We start from the raw sequence: 17,433 nt of genomic DNA on the forward strand, positions 1-17,433 counted from the left end.
GATTTTTGTCCTTATGCGTTATCCCAGACCTGGACCTTACGGCTTCTTTATTTTTTGGGAGTTCCTTATTATTATTAAATGGAGCATTCAATAAAGATTTTTTTCTTTGTTTCCCCTTTTGGTTACACGGTTTTTCAACTAATTATAATCGTTCATATAAATTTATAGTTTCATAAAATGTGTTTCATTGAAATGTGTACGCAAATAAAATGGAATTGTCGAGAAAATATTTGGGTGACAACGGATAAAACACACTATATATTGATAGGCCTAAATATAAAACACAAACTGCATTGTTTTTTTCCTAGCTGGAAACTAGTGTTTTATTAAATGACCGGTATGATTTACAAGTCTAGTCTAATGACAATGTTTGCGTTTGCTCACTGAATTAAAATATTGCTGACAGTTATACGTTGCTATGATATTTGACAAAAGTGTGTACTTTACCTTTATGTGCAAACATTTCGACAAACTGATAATTATTATTTTTCGTTAATTCACTTAAAGCAGATTTAAAACTGATATTGAGTGAGAGCAAATAGGTTAACACAATAAAACTATTAAAATATGGGCCATTCGTAATTCCTTTTTTTTAAAACGTTGTAGTCTGTTTCCTATAATATTTATATAAACAAAGCACTCTCAATATTGTCTGCTATAGCGTTTCTCAAACATATTTCATTGTCCACAATAAGGCTTTGACGGCTGCAGATATAACTTACAGCAAATGAACCTAGCATTACAAAATACAGTCTTGTTCAACAACAAATGCACGTTCAGAATTTAACAGAGCCGTTTATAAAATAAATATTCGATATACGGGAAGATGATGGACTGACAACATGATATTGTTATGAAACTGAATAAGAAAGCGAACACCGGTTGTGTCACTCACCTAAAAGTTATGCTGAAAGCATTTCGTTTCTTAAAAAATATAAAAGACGATGATACGTCCCATTAATTATTTTTAACGCCGTTCCGTATGAAATAAAGTTGCCATTTGTACATTTATTTTTTTGTATTCATAAACTATTTTTTATTAATAAAATTCAATGCACGAGTAACAAAATTAGCCTGAAATTACTTCAAACGTGTTTTGGCTTCATTGATTGAATATAGGCTGTCTGCTGGTCAACCATTAAACAATAATAATAATAATAAAATCGCTCAGACACCGACGAATGCATTCGTAATTTGAACTCTTAATCGCAGTTGAATCATTAAGCAGAACTGTAAAACCTGAGAAAGGCTGCAACCTTGGAAATGACATGGTTTGTATTTGAAACGGCAAAATCAATATACCTAAATGACCAAATTTAGTTTGAGCTCAGTTTTGGTGATGTCAAGTTAATGAAAACTGAAGACAGAAATATGGAACAGAATTGTTTCTTATTTTCCAGAATACATACAAAAAATACCAATTCTCTCTCCGTGGTGTACACCTGAAAAATAACGGCAATTTCAAATCATGTGGACAGTTTGGGAATTAAGAAACAAACATGCATGTAAATTATCTTCTTTTCAATGAGACATTAAATAATAACGAACAGTACAATCATAGCAATTCCAAATCAACATCCAACTGAAGACCCCTATTTTATTAGTACTCTAACATGTGTTTCACGTTATCTACAGAGTTCAGTTCAAATGTAATGCACTTTTGAGTTGCTCAAATATTTTCATTTGTATTATCGTCCGCTTTAAGCCGACATAAATAAATACAGTGAGTCCACGGATCCAGTCCTTCAGTGGCGCGATGATATAAAAGTCTTTATATTTCAATCTTTATAATCTATAAATTTGGACAAAGTCTGTTTTGTATTTTTTTTTACTGGTATCCAAGCGCTGATGCTGTGGTGAGTCTTTGACCGTACAGTGCATAGGGAGAGTAATAGGGACCGGTGGCGGCAGGTACCGGAACCGGTGCGCCGGGAGTAGGCAACGGACTCTTTGAATACGGGTGATAGCGGCTGCTTAGTCCTAAGGCGTGATGCGGGCTCCTAAGTGCCAGTGTCCCGGGGCTCCCAGGGGCTCCTGAGGGCGGCATGTGCATATGGCACGCCATAGCTGCAGCGGCAGCACTAGCTAACGATGATGAACTGGGATAACCCGATATCAACTTTTCGGTCCCGTTGAACGCGGTGTGCGTCCGCAGGTGGTTAAGAAGTTCTTCGGAGGACGAGAAACGCTTGTCACAAGGTCCGTTAGCTGACACCCAGTTACACACATGGGGTAGAGGATCGTTGGGCAGCATGAAGCCATAGGGGTACAAAGGGTGTCCACCAAAAGATGGCGGCGAGGAGTGAACACCGTGCAAAGGGTGTGTCGGGTACATGAGGGGATATCCGGACTTCAAAGCGGACGCGGCAGCCGCGGCCGCCGAGTCGTGTGTGCAGGAAGCTCCGGCCGCGCCGGCCAAGTGGCTGGCACAGTGGTAACTCAAGCAATAAGGGTCTCTACAAAGGCTAGCAGACATTATAGATGGAGGGGACGCCCCGGCGAGGGGGCTTGAGCCAGCTTTACTGCAGCCCAGCGAGCTGGCGAGCTGTGCGTTGACCAGACTTCCACCGTGGGGCAGGAAGTGCTGCGGATAGCCAGCGTAGGCCCCTGCTAAACTTCCAGGGTACGTCATGCCAGCCGGGGGCAGAGGAAAAACAGTCTGGCCAGGTTTGTACGGAGATACGGGGGCTACAAGTCCTGACCCCAGGACAGAGGCTGAGGACGAAGAGGTGACAGATGAGGACTCCGACGTCGCTGCTTTGGATCCTGATGTGGTTTCCTGGTGCTGGTTGACTTCCACGTTAATTCCCGCACAGCTCACGCTTATCCGGCTGTGGCTGATGCTGGTCGGTGCAGATCCATCTGAGGTGCAGTTTTTATTACAGTCAGACTCTTTCTTTTCATCTCTCTCTCCCTTTCCATCTGACGGCATCGGGGAAGCCGAAGTGCTGGAATTCGGGCTGCCAGTCCTGGGAGTGAACGGCTGGCAGGTGGCGCTAGGCACACGGAAACCAGACTTCTCTCCGTTCGACACCGCAGAAGACGAGTCCTTCTTATCCGATGGCTTTGAGTACGGCTTGAAGCTGGATTTGTCTTCCACACCGATGTCACTCAGTTTTAAAGGACCAGATTTCGACTCTTTCTCGTTAGATCCGTTTGATGTTACCGAGGAGAGTTTGGAGGAGGGTGGAGGGTCCGGTTTACCGATCTGAGAGCATGTTTGCGCAAGAAGAGCCAGAGGACTTTTCTTGGCATCGAGCTGCGAGGACAGATAAAAATAAAAGATTTAGACACCTCAAATGCGTGCAAGCGCATTAATTACAACACATTTGTCAAAATACACAACAAATAAACTTCATTAAACGACTCGTCTTTTCTATTTGAACCTTTTAAACGAAAGTGCGCATCGCGCAAAACGGGCTGAAATGATAAATACTCTACGCCAAAAGCGCGTTTACGACATTAGCTGAATTAAAGGGGAAAACTGGTTTAAATTAAAATACGATGTTGACTAAAACGTTTTATTAATTTTAACCTCTCTACTCCGCTACGTCTAATCCAAGATCCCCGTAATGTCCCGTCATTTCACCGAGAAAAAGAGAATGCGGACTCGCACTGATAAAATACACGAACATCTTAAAAAAAAAACCATCGGATTCGCATCTTACCTCAATTGGACTGACCGGGGTGGATGGCAATGGCTGAAGATATTCAGGGTGTAAAATGTGTCCTGTGCGTGCAGTAAGCATTTTCAAAATCTTTATGGGAAGTCGGTTCGCTTGCCGTAAAGGGTCCGAAGGAGGAACGGAATGGAGAAAAGGCTTGCTGACGACCGCGGAGTTGTTATTCCGAGAGCTGCTGCTGCTGCTTTCCCAGACTAGATCAGTATCACTATTTCTTGAAGCAGAAGCAGAGGGCGATGTGATCATGACCCAATTCTCATGTATTTTGTTGGTATTTCATTTATCAGATTCATAAATAAAACCTACGCCACGATCTTCTCTCAAATAGCAGAAATAAAGATAAATAGTATAATCCGTCTGGAGCAGAGTGCGAGGTTATCGCAGATCCGGAGCCGCGTGTGACACCATAGGCATAGCGCGCGCTCTGGTTCTTCCCGTAGGTCCGCGCGCTTGTCCTCCCAAACCAAGAACTGGTAGAAATTTTCACTTCAAAAGCAGCTGAATTAGTCCGAGATTAAAGCCCTTGCCGCCTTCCAATCAAATGGGACCCCGAGGTGATTGGAGGGTCAAGGGGATGTGACGTTCCTCCTTCTGCAAGCGCCTCTATTTTGACAACTTGGGGGAGGAGATTTGGCTCAATATGTGGGTTGTCGTGCACGCCGCTGCCTCTGTCAAGAAATCTGATTTAAACTGCTCGTTATTCATTTTCATGAGTAGAAAAACTTGGATTTGCCATCTTTTTTTAAAAAGATTACCTAAGTGTAAAAAAATAATCCCCTCTCATACTTTTTTTATATGCCTTTTATTAGGCTGAGCGTCACTTTTATTGACTATAATCAACAAAAACAGAATTAAACGTTTTTGTATTCCATTTTAATTAGTCTACACACCGCTTTATATGAAAGACTAGATTTTAGGAGCTAACTATTTGATGCAATACTTATTTTTTTGTAAGCTTTACAATGATGTTGTGTGCGTTTAGTCTTTTTTCTGTTACGCGCCTACCTTAGGCGAAGGTCTGAAAACACCAAACCATAAACACAAGATCAACTTGTAGTGTTTGAATTCCCCAATCAGACAAGCGTTGACAAGAGCAGACCAATGCAGTGATAGAGGGATGTGAATGTCACATGTTTTCAATATAATATACACCGCCCTTCTATTTCTATCCCCACCCCTCCGTCAACTGTCAATTCTGCTCGACCGCAATCAATCAGTTATTTGTCAGTCGATGTCAATCCTTTTCTTACTTCACGTCAGCTTTTGAAGCTGATTATGTGCCGCGAGTGACGGAGAAAAGGGCAAAAGCAGCATCCCGGAGAAGAGTCACTTAATTTGAGGGGCATGTAGTTTCTCGGCTTTATTCGGTTTGGAAAGGTTTTTTCTTGTTTAAAACCTGCGGTAAGACAAGAACCTACTCCCCGTGTTTAGCCTATTTTCAATCGAGGCAGAAATAGAAAATCAACCACCGGTCATTTATCCTATACTAGGAATACAGCTGCTAAATAAAACAAGAGTTTTGTTTTTATTTCTGAAGTACTTTTGACGACGTTTTGGGGCGATTTAAATATGCATAATGAATGTGGCATATAATTATTTTACTTCTAAAAAAGTTCTAAAACAACGAAGCAAGTAATGATTTTTTTGTTTTTGTTTTTGTATTATAGGCTATACAACTTGTAATCTAATATTTTGCTGTTAAATTACCTGTTTTTCATACTTTACGTTCATTATCATTTGTTTAATTAGTTTTTAATTTGGCTTCAACTTATTTTCTTCTGCAAGTACATACTGAAATATAAAGAAACAAGTCGATTTTCTGACTGCATGAGCAGTAAGACCTGTTTTAAACATGCTGAGGCTAAGTTTCAGACAGGTGTACATGATGGCTACTTCAAATTACATTTTCCTTGTCTCACATGCAGTTTCAGGTTTTTCCGGACACGATGTGTTTTGCACAAATGTGAACTGGTATCACATTGCCTCGGGCAAAAACCAACAAAACTTTAACTCACTTGGAATGTTAAAAGAGACTAGAATACAATAATCATAAAAAAAAGGTCCAGACAGTTTTTCCATTCATGTCAACTAAATTTTATTTACACACAATAAAATTATTCATTTTATTTGACAATCCCAAAAAGACATAAAAGAAAGAGAAATGGTCTGTCAGACCTTTGAGAAAAGAAGTTTAAAATGCCTTGAACTATTCACCGCTGAGACGGCTAATCAGTATTGAGGCTCCGGGGCAATCGGGCAGCTTTTCAATGCGCTTTGCCTTTCATCTCTCACTGGATGGAGGCGCTCAATTAAAAGCCTATCAGTTTGTAAGTAAATCAACGCCTATCAAAGTTGTCACATCAAACAAAACGATTATTATTGCAACCCGCCTCCACCATTAATCTCTTTCTGCGGTAATCCGCTTGACAGGTCATCTAGGAGAGCAAGAAAACCTGGAGTGGACAGTCATCAGCGTGAAAGAAATGTATATTTTGTTAGACTATCTCAGACACACTGAAACAGATAACCCCGATCTGAGACAAACAATAAAGTTTGCTGGTTTGCCATACTTTGCAATTAATTGCTAAAACGCAGTTTTATTTAAATCTCCAGGCTATAAACAACACAACCCCCTCTTCTTCATAAAAATAACATTGCTCAAATTTTCCAAGTACATTTAACTTTTAAAATAAAATATAAATAATTTTATTGTAAAAGCCTATAAACCTATACAAACGCGTGGGTAATTATTCATCCTATCTCTCTAACTCTCTCTCTCTCTTACACACACACACACACACACACACACACACACACACACACACACACACACACACACACACACACACACACACACACACACACACACACACTCTCTCTCTCTCTCTAAAAATCAATATTTACTGATTGCATTTGGCTTTTTAATGTAGTTTGCGTGTTCTAATATTTAGAAAGTTAGAATTATTTACTCATATAACACACAGGCCTTGCTCGAAGACATGCACGTAGTTTAGTTCAAAATTTTGAAAACCCTTAATTGTCGATTTAAAACAAATAGAAAAACCTTTACAATTAACCAGCTTTAAATTCTCGACTTGTATTACATTATCATTACATAGTTATACATGTTATTGAAAGTGCAAAGAGTGAGAAGACTGCTGTGTTATTCCCTTTGCTAATACAACACACATTCAAACAGACGCTGGTGTTGATATCGGCCATTTTAAACAAGCTGAACGCAGGATCTTTCTTTAGTATGTAAAGATGTGTGACTGTTTTTTGCACAAGCTGTCAGCGCTGCGAGAGTTATTAGGGCAGAGAAGGGTAACCATAAATTTCCAGCATCGGGCAAAAAATTTCTCTTTATTGTCTGCATGACGAATGAGCTTCTGAACCAGATACCAAACACTCGGTATTACCCTTAAATGGGAACATAGTTTTGGGGGGGCCCATAATTCATATTATTTAAATGCAAATGTATTTTCATATATTTCATATCGTCATGTTTATGCATGACTAAATATAGTCATTTACAGAGCTGCCTAAAGCAGCCGAAAACACTTGTGCAAAACATTCTGTGTAGTCAAAGTTCAGGACATCACGATTTATCAAAATAAACAATAACACATTTCACACTCATTTTCTCCCCCCTCAAGTTACAAATAAATTTGAAACGGTTGCAGACATTAAGTGATGGGCAAAGCAGCTTAGTCAAAGTAAGCAACACAAAATCACTTTCAATAAAAACACAGTATTTATTATATTTTTAGTGTTCAGAAAAAACTCACATAAGCACACTGTGGAAATTCAACCAACCCAAATTGTTTAAAAATGAAAACGGCTCATTTTGCGTATAGAGCGTCTTAGTCCGCCTCCCTTCTTTCGAAGCATCTACTGTATAAAAATAATCATATTTAAATTAGTTCAACACCAGTTAAACATGCATTACAAAGCACTGCCTATCACTAAGTTTGGTAAAAGAGACCACAATGAACCACTTTACCTGAAATTACACATACGCGCTCCAATGCGTTACGACAGGTATGAACATTTACAGGCACAATCCTTTTATTTTCTATAAAGAAAGAAAGAAAGCATTTAAATAGATTTCCATTGACGTCTTATGAAGCACACTTTAGCAGCCTAAGTAAATACATTATTCTAGTGTTCGTGCGCTACCGCCAGCATAAGATAAGAAATCCTACTTGTCTCCACACTGTCTGCGCGTCCAAAACTTCCGCCTATGGGAGGATCCGCTGTGACGTCATGGCGCTCCCAGCCACAGCTTTTGCTTTTGTGCGTCTCTCTTTCTGCATGCCCTGTCATACAGTGATAATAAAGCTTTAACGTGTTATTTTAACTTTAACGATTATATGAACACACAAATGGAAGTTAAATGTTATTAGCGAAATGATAATACAGTGAAATATGAGTTTGCATAACACTTTAAACACATACTTTGCAAATTCACCCCAACTTCCAGTAATTAAAATTGTTACTTTATAAACGAAAGCTGTCTATATTGCTAGCAGCAATGCTACTCATGGTTACATCCTCGGGAAGACGTTATGACCAGCTGAAACAGATTTGAACAGTTGAACAGTGGCGCGTGCTTCCGTCCTAGATCAGCTGACACGAGCACGCGGAAGAAGTAAAGCTTCTTTCGGAGCGTAGTTTAAAAGTTTATTTCGAAAACATAAAGAACACGTTTCAGTCGTATGAGCTGAAAAACGTTTGTGGTGGTCCTCGTTAAGATTCTTCTTTGCTTCAGAACTGTCATTTGAGTACAATGGCATACAACGAGTCAATGGTTGTAGTGAATGGAAGTCAGGTAAGTGAAATACCGCAAACTTGCTGTCCTGTGACCTGTATTACGTATTCAACCAGACGCCCCTATGTGTGCGTTTGTTTGTTTGTTTGTTTGTTTTTTGTCAGCATTCAGTGTCATGTAGATTGACAGAACAGAGGATGTATTTATATAAATATGCTTTCTGTGTTACGAGACAACTCTAGTCAAAAATATGATTACAAAAATGTATCATAAACTGCTTAGATAGTTGTTGACTAACATAATAGTCAGTGGTTTCAGAATTCAGTGGTGGCCAGAATTATTAGAACACTAGTATTCTCACTAGCTACAATAGTTTTAAGTCAGTTATTTCTATCTTTTGCTCTATTGCAAATATCAGTTTGCATTTCCAAACATTCATTTTGCCATTAATTGTTATAAACCGGTGAGATTTTTGTTTGCACAAGGAGACTGACGACAACCAGTGCTCCACAGAGATCTGATCTCATCATCATCATCATCATCCAGTCTGTCTGGAAAGACATGAAGAAACAGAACAAACTGAGACAGACTAAATCCAGAAGAACTGTGGCAACATCTCTAATATTTCCAAGAAACTTACCTGCAAAGCTACAGTACTGTGAAAAGTTTTAGGCACTTGCTGTAAAATGAGGATGCTGTCAAAAATAATGTCATAAATAGATTTTTTTTTTATCAGTTAACTTCTATTAACTAAATTAAATCAACATTTGGTGTGACCATCCTTTGTGTTGAAAGCAGCTTGCACATAGTTTTTTTAATGTAGCTTTGCAGGTAGGTCTCTTGAAGCATCTTGGAGATGTTGCCACAGTTCCTCTGGATTTAGACTTTCTCAGTTTCTTCTGTTTCTGTTGCTTCACATCCTTCCAGACAGACTGTATGATGATGAGATCAGATCTCTGTGTGGAGCACTGGCTATTGTCAGACGCGCAGTGCAAATAAAAATCTCACTGGATTATTACAATTAATGGCAAAATTAATGTTTGGATATGTAAACTGATACGTCCTACAGACACATTATAGCAAAAGATAGAAATAACTGGCTTAAAACCATTTTTTAGCTGGTGAAAATACTAGTATTCCAATAATTTTGGCCACCACTGTATATTAGCGGTCACGTTTATGGACAGCTTCATAACAAACATATGTTTAATCTTATCTCCATCAGTATAATGTTTAAGAAGGTCAGTTTTAAAACAACAATAATTCAAAGTGCCAGCTGTGTAATAAAACTGATATCTCTTACTCTGTGTTGCAGGTGTCCTGCATTGGACATGATTGGGAAGACATTCCAGATTTTCTTGGAACAAAATATGGAGAAGTGGCAAGAAGATTAGATCTCAGCTTCAACCAACTGAGGTAAGTTACTGTTTGTGTCTGAGTGTAACTCCTAACAGGGCGTGATGATGGCAGACAGCAATGACAAGCATGATACCTATTATGCACACACTGGATTCCCATATGGATCTGAGGAGGGAGATACATCATTTTTTTCCATAGGTTATTATCCTCTCTGGAAAGACAGAGAGGGTTTGCACTTATGCCACGGTTTGGCCAGTTACCCGGATGCACGGCCATATTGGCGATTCTCAGATGTGAACAGCATGGGTTGCATTGTTAATGTACTACTGAATACGTTGTTCTGCTAATTTATGTTGTCTAAACCATGGAAAAAGCTGCTAAATCATATAGGGAAAAACTTAGTAATCAGAAAAGGGCGCAATATTTTGAGAAACTAAAGTTAATAAGTGGTAAAAATACATTCAAGCATTATTAATAAAGATATTAACTTAATATATCACCTAACTTACTGGAAATAAGAACAAACACAAATGTTGTCAAGATACTTGACCTGGAAATCCTGGTTCAGTTTGGCCAGCCACAAACGCCTTTTGTTCCTCAGACAGTTTTTTGCACTCGTCTCCTTGATTTGTTACAACTTTTGGCTTTCAGCTGTTTGTCCAGGTCCAACCGATTAGTACAGCCGAAAACATGACAATAATTGACCATTTTCAGCAGCAATAATCAGGAAAATGTGCGAGTTTTGTTTGGTTCAGCTATATTGTTTACGTCAGTGCTGCCACATTAGGGAATTCATGTCATATTCAGCTGTTAAATATGTAATTTTAGTCCCGAATTGGTTGAGAAAGTCCTTGTGGGATGTTTCTATCATGTGAAACATTCTAGAACATTGCCATAAATGACAGGATCCCAACCGCACACAACATCTCTGACTCGATCTACCTGTCGCGCATAGAGTCACACCTCTGCATTAAGTGCAATTTAATACATGCATTATGTGCATTACGTCGTCAGCCTTGTCATTGAGACATCAGAGAACGGCGGGTACAGTAGCGGTGTGCCATGCTGTGGCCAGATAAAAAGCCTGATCAATAAATGTGACATGTTAATGCTGAGCAAATAGAATAAAAGATTCCTTTGACAGGACATGAAGAAGCACCTTGTGGCAGCTGGGGAGGGGGATGCCATTTCAGCAGCAGGACTAGCAAAGCTGATCTGACAACTAAAAGAGAGGAGATGATGGTTATAAGGTGCCTTTGTTTCAGACTTCTTTTCTTGACCTGTCAGGCCTTGAAGGACTCTGAATGGGCCTCTTTTTGTCATGTGAAAATTGTCGTCTTGAGGCAGTTATCTGTGCTGAAAATGTGGATTCTTCCATTTAATTGATTCGCTTTGCACTGGAGTCTGTCACATTAATAATTGCCAAATCCTGTGCTGCTTCAATGTGTCGCACATAAATGTACGCTTATCGGCGCATTAATATTCCTAATGAGCATTTGTGACTGGCGACCTGGTATTGGATGAAAGCTGTAAAACCCAGAATTGTCGATATTTAGGTATTTACATTTTGTCTTTTTGATCAGCTGTTCGATTATGGCTGAGGAGATCAGTACATCTACACCGTCTATTCACAAAGTTAGTGGTTTGTCTTGATGTTTGTTCTTTAATGCAATGCTCTTTATTGCATCAGTATCTTTCGTAATCTTTCCTAACAGTTTCACCATACACATAGTAGGTGAAATATGCAGCATTGCTACAGATAGAAACGCTTGCACTGTGGTTTATTGCCTTTGCTGAGCCATTATGCTATCATCAAATCATTTATAGCTTTTTATGTATAAGATAATTACCAGAATAGTTGGGAGCATCGATAGGCTATTAATGGCAATGCTTCTAGAACAATGTCGTGTTCATTGTCTTGCCATTAAAACACTGCAGGATTTACATTACCGATGTAGTGACGTGCGCTTGTTTTGGAATAACTCCAATCGAAACTCAACTCAACTGCCAAATCAAATCAAACTGCCAATAAGAGATGATTTTTGGCAACAGGACATGTCAGCAGAAAGCTTTTCTCTTTGACATCTGTATGTGTATATCAAACACAGAAATGCCAAAGCTGGCGCTTAAATCATTTTCTTGTTTACCACATCACAGAGCCTTTGAGCAGAACAGAAGGTTCTGTTACTGGAGCTGGTTTGGTCATATGCTTTGTTGGGGTTAGGGTTGCATTCAGTGTGAAATTTAATTTATAAAGAGGCATGTGATCAGAATAAAGTGAGGATGTGGCCTACAGTCAGGATTTCACTGCTTCTTCTGCCATGTTCACACAAAGACCCCACAGTAAGAAGTTAATAGACAGACATCCTGCCCTCTAGCATGAGGACTTAAATATGTGAACATGACAAAGTGATGGAAAGGTTCCTTTGTTGTCCTGAGGGCGGCCACAAGACAATTTGGGTCATCCAGAGATGAGCATTTTATACGGGATGCGTGTGTCTCGTTAGTTGATATTATTTTTAGATATTATTTCATTTGCTTATTTAGTGACAGTTTGCAAAGTAAATCCCTCTTTGATGGCATCTTTCAAAGGGATGCTTCATCCAAAAATCAAAAATGAAACTTCTGTCATCATTTGCTCATAATTTCATAATTAATAGAAATCAATGGTTTCCAGTGTTGTTTGGATTCCACTGTTCTTCAAAATATCATCTTTTATGTTTCATAAAAGAAAGTCATACCTTTTAAGAAATGCGAAACGCATTAAAATAACTGACAGTTTTCATTTTCAAATGTGGTATCCCTTTATTTCTTCCTCTTTAAAACATTGCTACTACTGTATGTGTTTATACATCCCAAAGAAAGACCATTCTATTGTGTTTTCAAGAGAAAGAAGTGTGTAGAGTTTTGGAATTACCTGAAAATGTGTAAATATGACATACAAATGTATCTTTGTGTGAACTAACCCATTAGTAAATTTTAAAAATATGTAATTTAAAATATAAAAAATATGCATCTAAATCTTAAACTGCCAAATTTAATGAAAATGTATCACTAGATGTTTTGTGGTATGTTATGGATTACATCATGATACCTTATGTGCTTTCTGTCAAGATCAATTAGTAAAGTCAAAAGTTCAGTCATGATTTTTTGAGCTATTATTTTGAGAACTCAAAATTGAAGTTAGATGTTCAGTAAGCAGGCCTAGTCATCACAGTGATGCACCACAGCCCAAAACCACTACATGCACTCGCGGGCTGCGTTACCTGATGTGAGAGGTGTCAGAGAGAATCTCTGCGAACACGCATGTAAAATCACATTCAGTTTATCAGACCTTTCACAAGTTGCCTTTTGTGAGGTTTTAACGTTGAGTCGGTATGAAGGTGAAACGGTACCTTTCTCAAGACTAGCCATGAAAAGGTATTAGATCATAGACAGGAGGAGTAATCCCAGGTCGGGGATTGCTGTCAAAGTGTCCCCTCCAGTGTCCTAGACATGCGTGGCTTTGTGCAGAGTGGATGGTGAAAGCAAAGGGAATGTTATTGTCTTGTCTGGTCCTGTCCAGATGAGGGGTAAACATGATGGCCCTCAGTCATGCAGAGGAACGAAGCGGCCGTGAATTCCTCCCTCCGGTGTCACTTTCTGCCTAGGAGGTCCGACAGCCTGTCTGTCATCAGATTCGGCGTATTACGCCACCTTATGTATGAGCCAACAGCCAAATCAAGGAGAATATATTTCAAAGAGAAACCGTTATAAGTTGTATAAAGCTTGATTGTAACAGGCTAACATCCAACGGAATTTAAAATGACGCTCATAACCGCACAGCTGGACTCTGGTTCTCTTGAAATTTGAGATGCATAAGAGTTAGTGCATTAAAAAACAGCGCTCACCTGCGTATATGTCTTGAAGGCAAATCAAATATGCTAACTTGCATTTTCAAATGGAGCTGCTTTAAATGTAGACAGCCTGTCACAATGAGACGCAAGTAGTCTGATGAAAACGGAACAAAGAAGACAAAGTACGGTGGCTGGGTACACCGAGAAATGAAATATAACCTTGTATGGACTGTCAGCAATGTCGTTTTATATTCATATCTAAAGCACATTATAGTATTACACTCCAGCTCATGCTTCACTCATCTGTCTCTCTTCATTCGTCACGGGCGAGACTTTGTCTTTCAAGCCCCCGCGCGCCAACACCAGAAGGCTCCTGTTAATTGACAAATGAGAGCCTGCGACATGAAGTGCTCCCTCAACATCAGAGCAAGGTGGAGTCTCCTTTTTGATGGGGCTATTATTGGCATAAGCCAGTAAAACGCATCGCTCTTCGGCGAAATGAGAAGTGACAACGGTAGAAGGGCCTGTCATTGTCTTCCGGGTGTGTTCAATCTGCGGCGGTGCCAGTATGTAGATAAAATGTCAGTTAAGAGTACGAGGGAGAAACTGTCGAAATGAAGTCGTCAAATCACTTAGCCCGCAGAGGGTATGGAAATTGATGCTTTTGTGGAAATGAGAATTTTCCATATCTGATCTATCAGGCTTATTTAGCACTAATATTTGGGAAGGGCCCGGCCTGTTTGGCTTGCATTAGAAGAGGATGCTGCGTTCCTTTAGCCCTGTCTCGTTTGTTAGACGGGCGCAAGTGGCAGAAATGGAATTTATGCATTTTCATTCAGCGTGCCGCTCTTATAAATCAACTACGAAGCAATAAAATCTCATTTAATTTCTCCGAGCAAATTTGTACCTCTGTGATTGCTTCAAGAGGGGATGAGCTGACAGGCAAAATTGGGAGAATACAGAGAAACCATTTTGGATGCATTATAGTTGACATGTTTGTTGCTTGCTGCTTTGCTAATGGATAATTTGAATAAGTTTAGTGTGCGCCGGCTGCGCGTCTTTGTTCCACAGCGAAGATATGACCCAGTTATGCTAAAGGAAATTATTTTAAGGTCAAAGCAAACATGACTTTAAACGAAAGAGAGCATTTCTTCTTAACCAAAGAATGGCGTGAGACCATCGCTGTATTTGTGTTTGGGCCTGATCTGTAAGCCGCATCATTATGATTTATGCATTGCTATCTGTTAGTCATCAAGTATGTTTACTTAAACTTTAAAAGTTTAAGTTTAGTCAGACTAAAGCAGTAATTTGTGTTTTTAATATGTCACGTAAATGTTTGAGTCTGACTGAAAAGTCATGCTAACAGACCTAGGTAATTGTGGATTTAGACGATTGTGGTTCGGCTTCAACCATCATGTATACACACATTTACACACGTTCCTAAAAAAAAAAAAAGTGTATTTGATCCTCCAGTTGTTTGTGTCCAGTGTACCTATGTCATGTGTGCTTGCCATACCTCCTTTCTCACGTGCTATTTGCCTCCAGTTATCATTTATCTATTCAGCTATTTTTTATTTTTTTTAAACAGCAACAGGAAAGGAAGCCCTCATCTCGTCTTGGTATTTCCAGCCGTTTCTAATGCAGATGGCCTTGACTTGAGCAGCCACACGTCCTTGTCTCTTTTGCATGGCAGTTTTTCCTGCTCTTTGCATAAACAGAGCTGTACTTAATTGCCCCAGGAAGAATAAAATCCAGTTGATGTGCAGTATCTCTGCGGACTGCCAAAACAGGCACCGTGTTCTGTCCGGCCAGCGAGAGGGGAACATCATCAAGTCCTACCAAATTAGTTTTGAAAAGTTCTTGCGGGCAAATCGTGCTTTCTGTATTTCGCTAAGATGACAATCTTGTATCTGATAAAAAACATTTTTCTTCCACATGTCACTGCCAAACCGCAGCAATATGGTATTCGTTTAGAGGTCTGTCCTTCTGTCCCGTCTGGATGGCAAAAGTTAAAGTGCAGGTACGAACGCACAGACTGACGCTAGTGTTTTGGACTTGAACCGCAGGCTTAAGGAGTCACTAAATACGAAAAGCTTTCAAGATGCTTTCTGGTACATGTTGTTATAACAAGATGTCTCTAAATCTCATTTCTGATTCAACTTTCCAGGAACGTTCCGTGTTGAGTGGTGGAAAGGTCTCCGCTTTGTCAAACGATCACTAATCACCCTGTGTTTATCTCACAAACCACCTAGATTGTAAATGTCAGTTCTGACTGCTGACTTGTGTACTTTGGTTTTGAAATAATGCTCTCAAGACTGCTGCTCTGACATCTCAAATAAATGAATGGCTTCATTGTTGTAGATGTTTATTCCGGAAAAAAAATCCGGTTAAGTACGAAATGATTTTACGTGGCTTTCCAATATCATCTGCGCCTATCGGAAATGCCAATAAATGTCCAATGCCAGAAAGTCTTTCTGTTCTACGAGTCTCGACCGTCACGTAAATCACAGTTCCGCTGTTACGGTGCGACAAAAGAGGCCTGATGGCAAAAGAATTATCTTTAAATCATTATCAGCGTTTCCATCCGCCAAATATCTGTTCGGACGCGCCGTACGCCGCATCTCAAACCGTCGGCCTTGAATGGAAGCGAACGTCTTTATGTTCTCTTTTTGTTCAAATTAAATATATATCGGGCACGGGCGTCTCTCTCTCTATAACTGCATCCCTGTTTTATTGTATACCCGAAGACGGATGGTGTGCCTGTGACATAGTGATTTACAGGCCCTCAGTTTTCTGTGGCAGGGCTTTAGAGAGGATAGCTGACATCCAGCCAGCACTTTGGAGGGGTAGAATAAAAGCTGACGTTTTATTGGCTTTAAGGAAGAGAGAATAGGAAGGCCGGTCACACAGGGGAGAATAATAGTTTCTGTACTTTATTTTTCTCAGGCCCTGCCAGCTGTCACTGAGCCCCCCAAAAAACGGAGGGGAAATTTATAGGGTATTATTTAGAGACATGTCAGCGGTAATGACTACAGCTATGATTTCAATTATCACCCACTAAATGTAGCTTAATTCACTGTGTTGGTGAACCTAATGAGTGAGCCTGACATCATTTTTCAAAAACTCGATACCGTGCTATTTTAATATTTTATGTTGACCGTTGGTTTAATTTTCCTCCCTCACGTTTGGCACCGAGGAAGGCTCGGTCCCTCATGGGCCGTTGGACCGTCAGCGTTATGTAGTTCAAAGTCTTCCCAGGGATATATTTTTCCATTGACAGAAATCCAATTAGTTTTAGTACACAGTCTGGCTGAATAAAAAGGCTCTTAAAATCTACAATATGTTTCCTTAGCGCTTTAGCAGAGCACAAACCCGGTGATGGATTTTTATAGCCTGACCTGATGGGGCCCTGCATGGCAGACATGCCTGACTCCCTTCCTCTGTTTTGACATGTTTAGAAACAAACGAGTTCGACATCATTCTCTCCTCGCTTTGGAAAGCGGTCCGTCGATAGCGCTTCGCATGTAGGCTCTCGTTCACGTTGATTGATTATCGCAAAACTTAATCCACGAGCGGCTTTAACATCATGCTAATGAAGAAGGATGTTTAATTCATCGCCAACGTGTTTAGCAAAATGGTGTTTTCGCCGCGCTGATGCATGGACGACCTGCGACCGGAGCTCCGGAGCACGAGCGACGCCTGGCATCTGGGCTGCTGGTACGATGTGGGTGCGGAGCGACAGGCCCAACGTTAAAATCTGTGTTAGTTCATGGTTCGCTGCCAG

At 40.0% G+C, this 17,433-nt stretch overlaps 2 protein-coding genes across 2 annotated transcripts in view; one reads left to right on the forward strand and one right to left on the reverse strand.

The window, feature by feature from the left end:
- Positions 1-1,370: 1,370 nt before the first annotated feature.
- Positions 1,371-4,219, reverse strand: znf503 (zinc finger protein 503). The gene is made up of 2 exons (XM_073834158.1): positions 3,669-4,219; positions 1,371-3,259 (listed from the first exon to the last, which is right to left on the reverse strand). The coding sequence occupies exons 1-2, from the start codon at positions 3,927-3,929 to the stop codon at positions 1,829-1,831; spliced, it is 1,692 nt and encodes a 563-aa protein (XP_073690259.1). The 5' UTR covers positions 3,930-4,219; the 3' UTR covers positions 1,371-1,828.
- Positions 4,220-8,322: 4,103 nt separating this feature from the next.
- The window catches only part of lrmda (leucine rich melanocyte differentiation associated), a 432,723-nt gene continuing 423,612 nt past the window's right edge, over positions 8,323-17,433 (forward strand). The window contains exons 1-2 of the mRNA XM_073834159.1: positions 8,323-8,514; positions 9,770-9,870. Of these exons, the coding sequence (XP_073690260.1) occupies positions 8,473-8,514; positions 9,770-9,870 (143 nt within the window). The 5' untranslated portion in view covers positions 8,323-8,472. The remainder of the gene's footprint in view (positions 8,515-9,769; positions 9,871-17,433) is intronic.

Source organism: Garra rufa, chromosome 2 (assembly GCF_049309525.1).
Source record: "Garra rufa chromosome 2, GarRuf1.0, whole genome shotgun sequence".
NCBI classification, from domain to species: domain Eukaryota; kingdom Metazoa; phylum Chordata; class Actinopteri; order Cypriniformes; family Cyprinidae; genus Garra; species Garra rufa.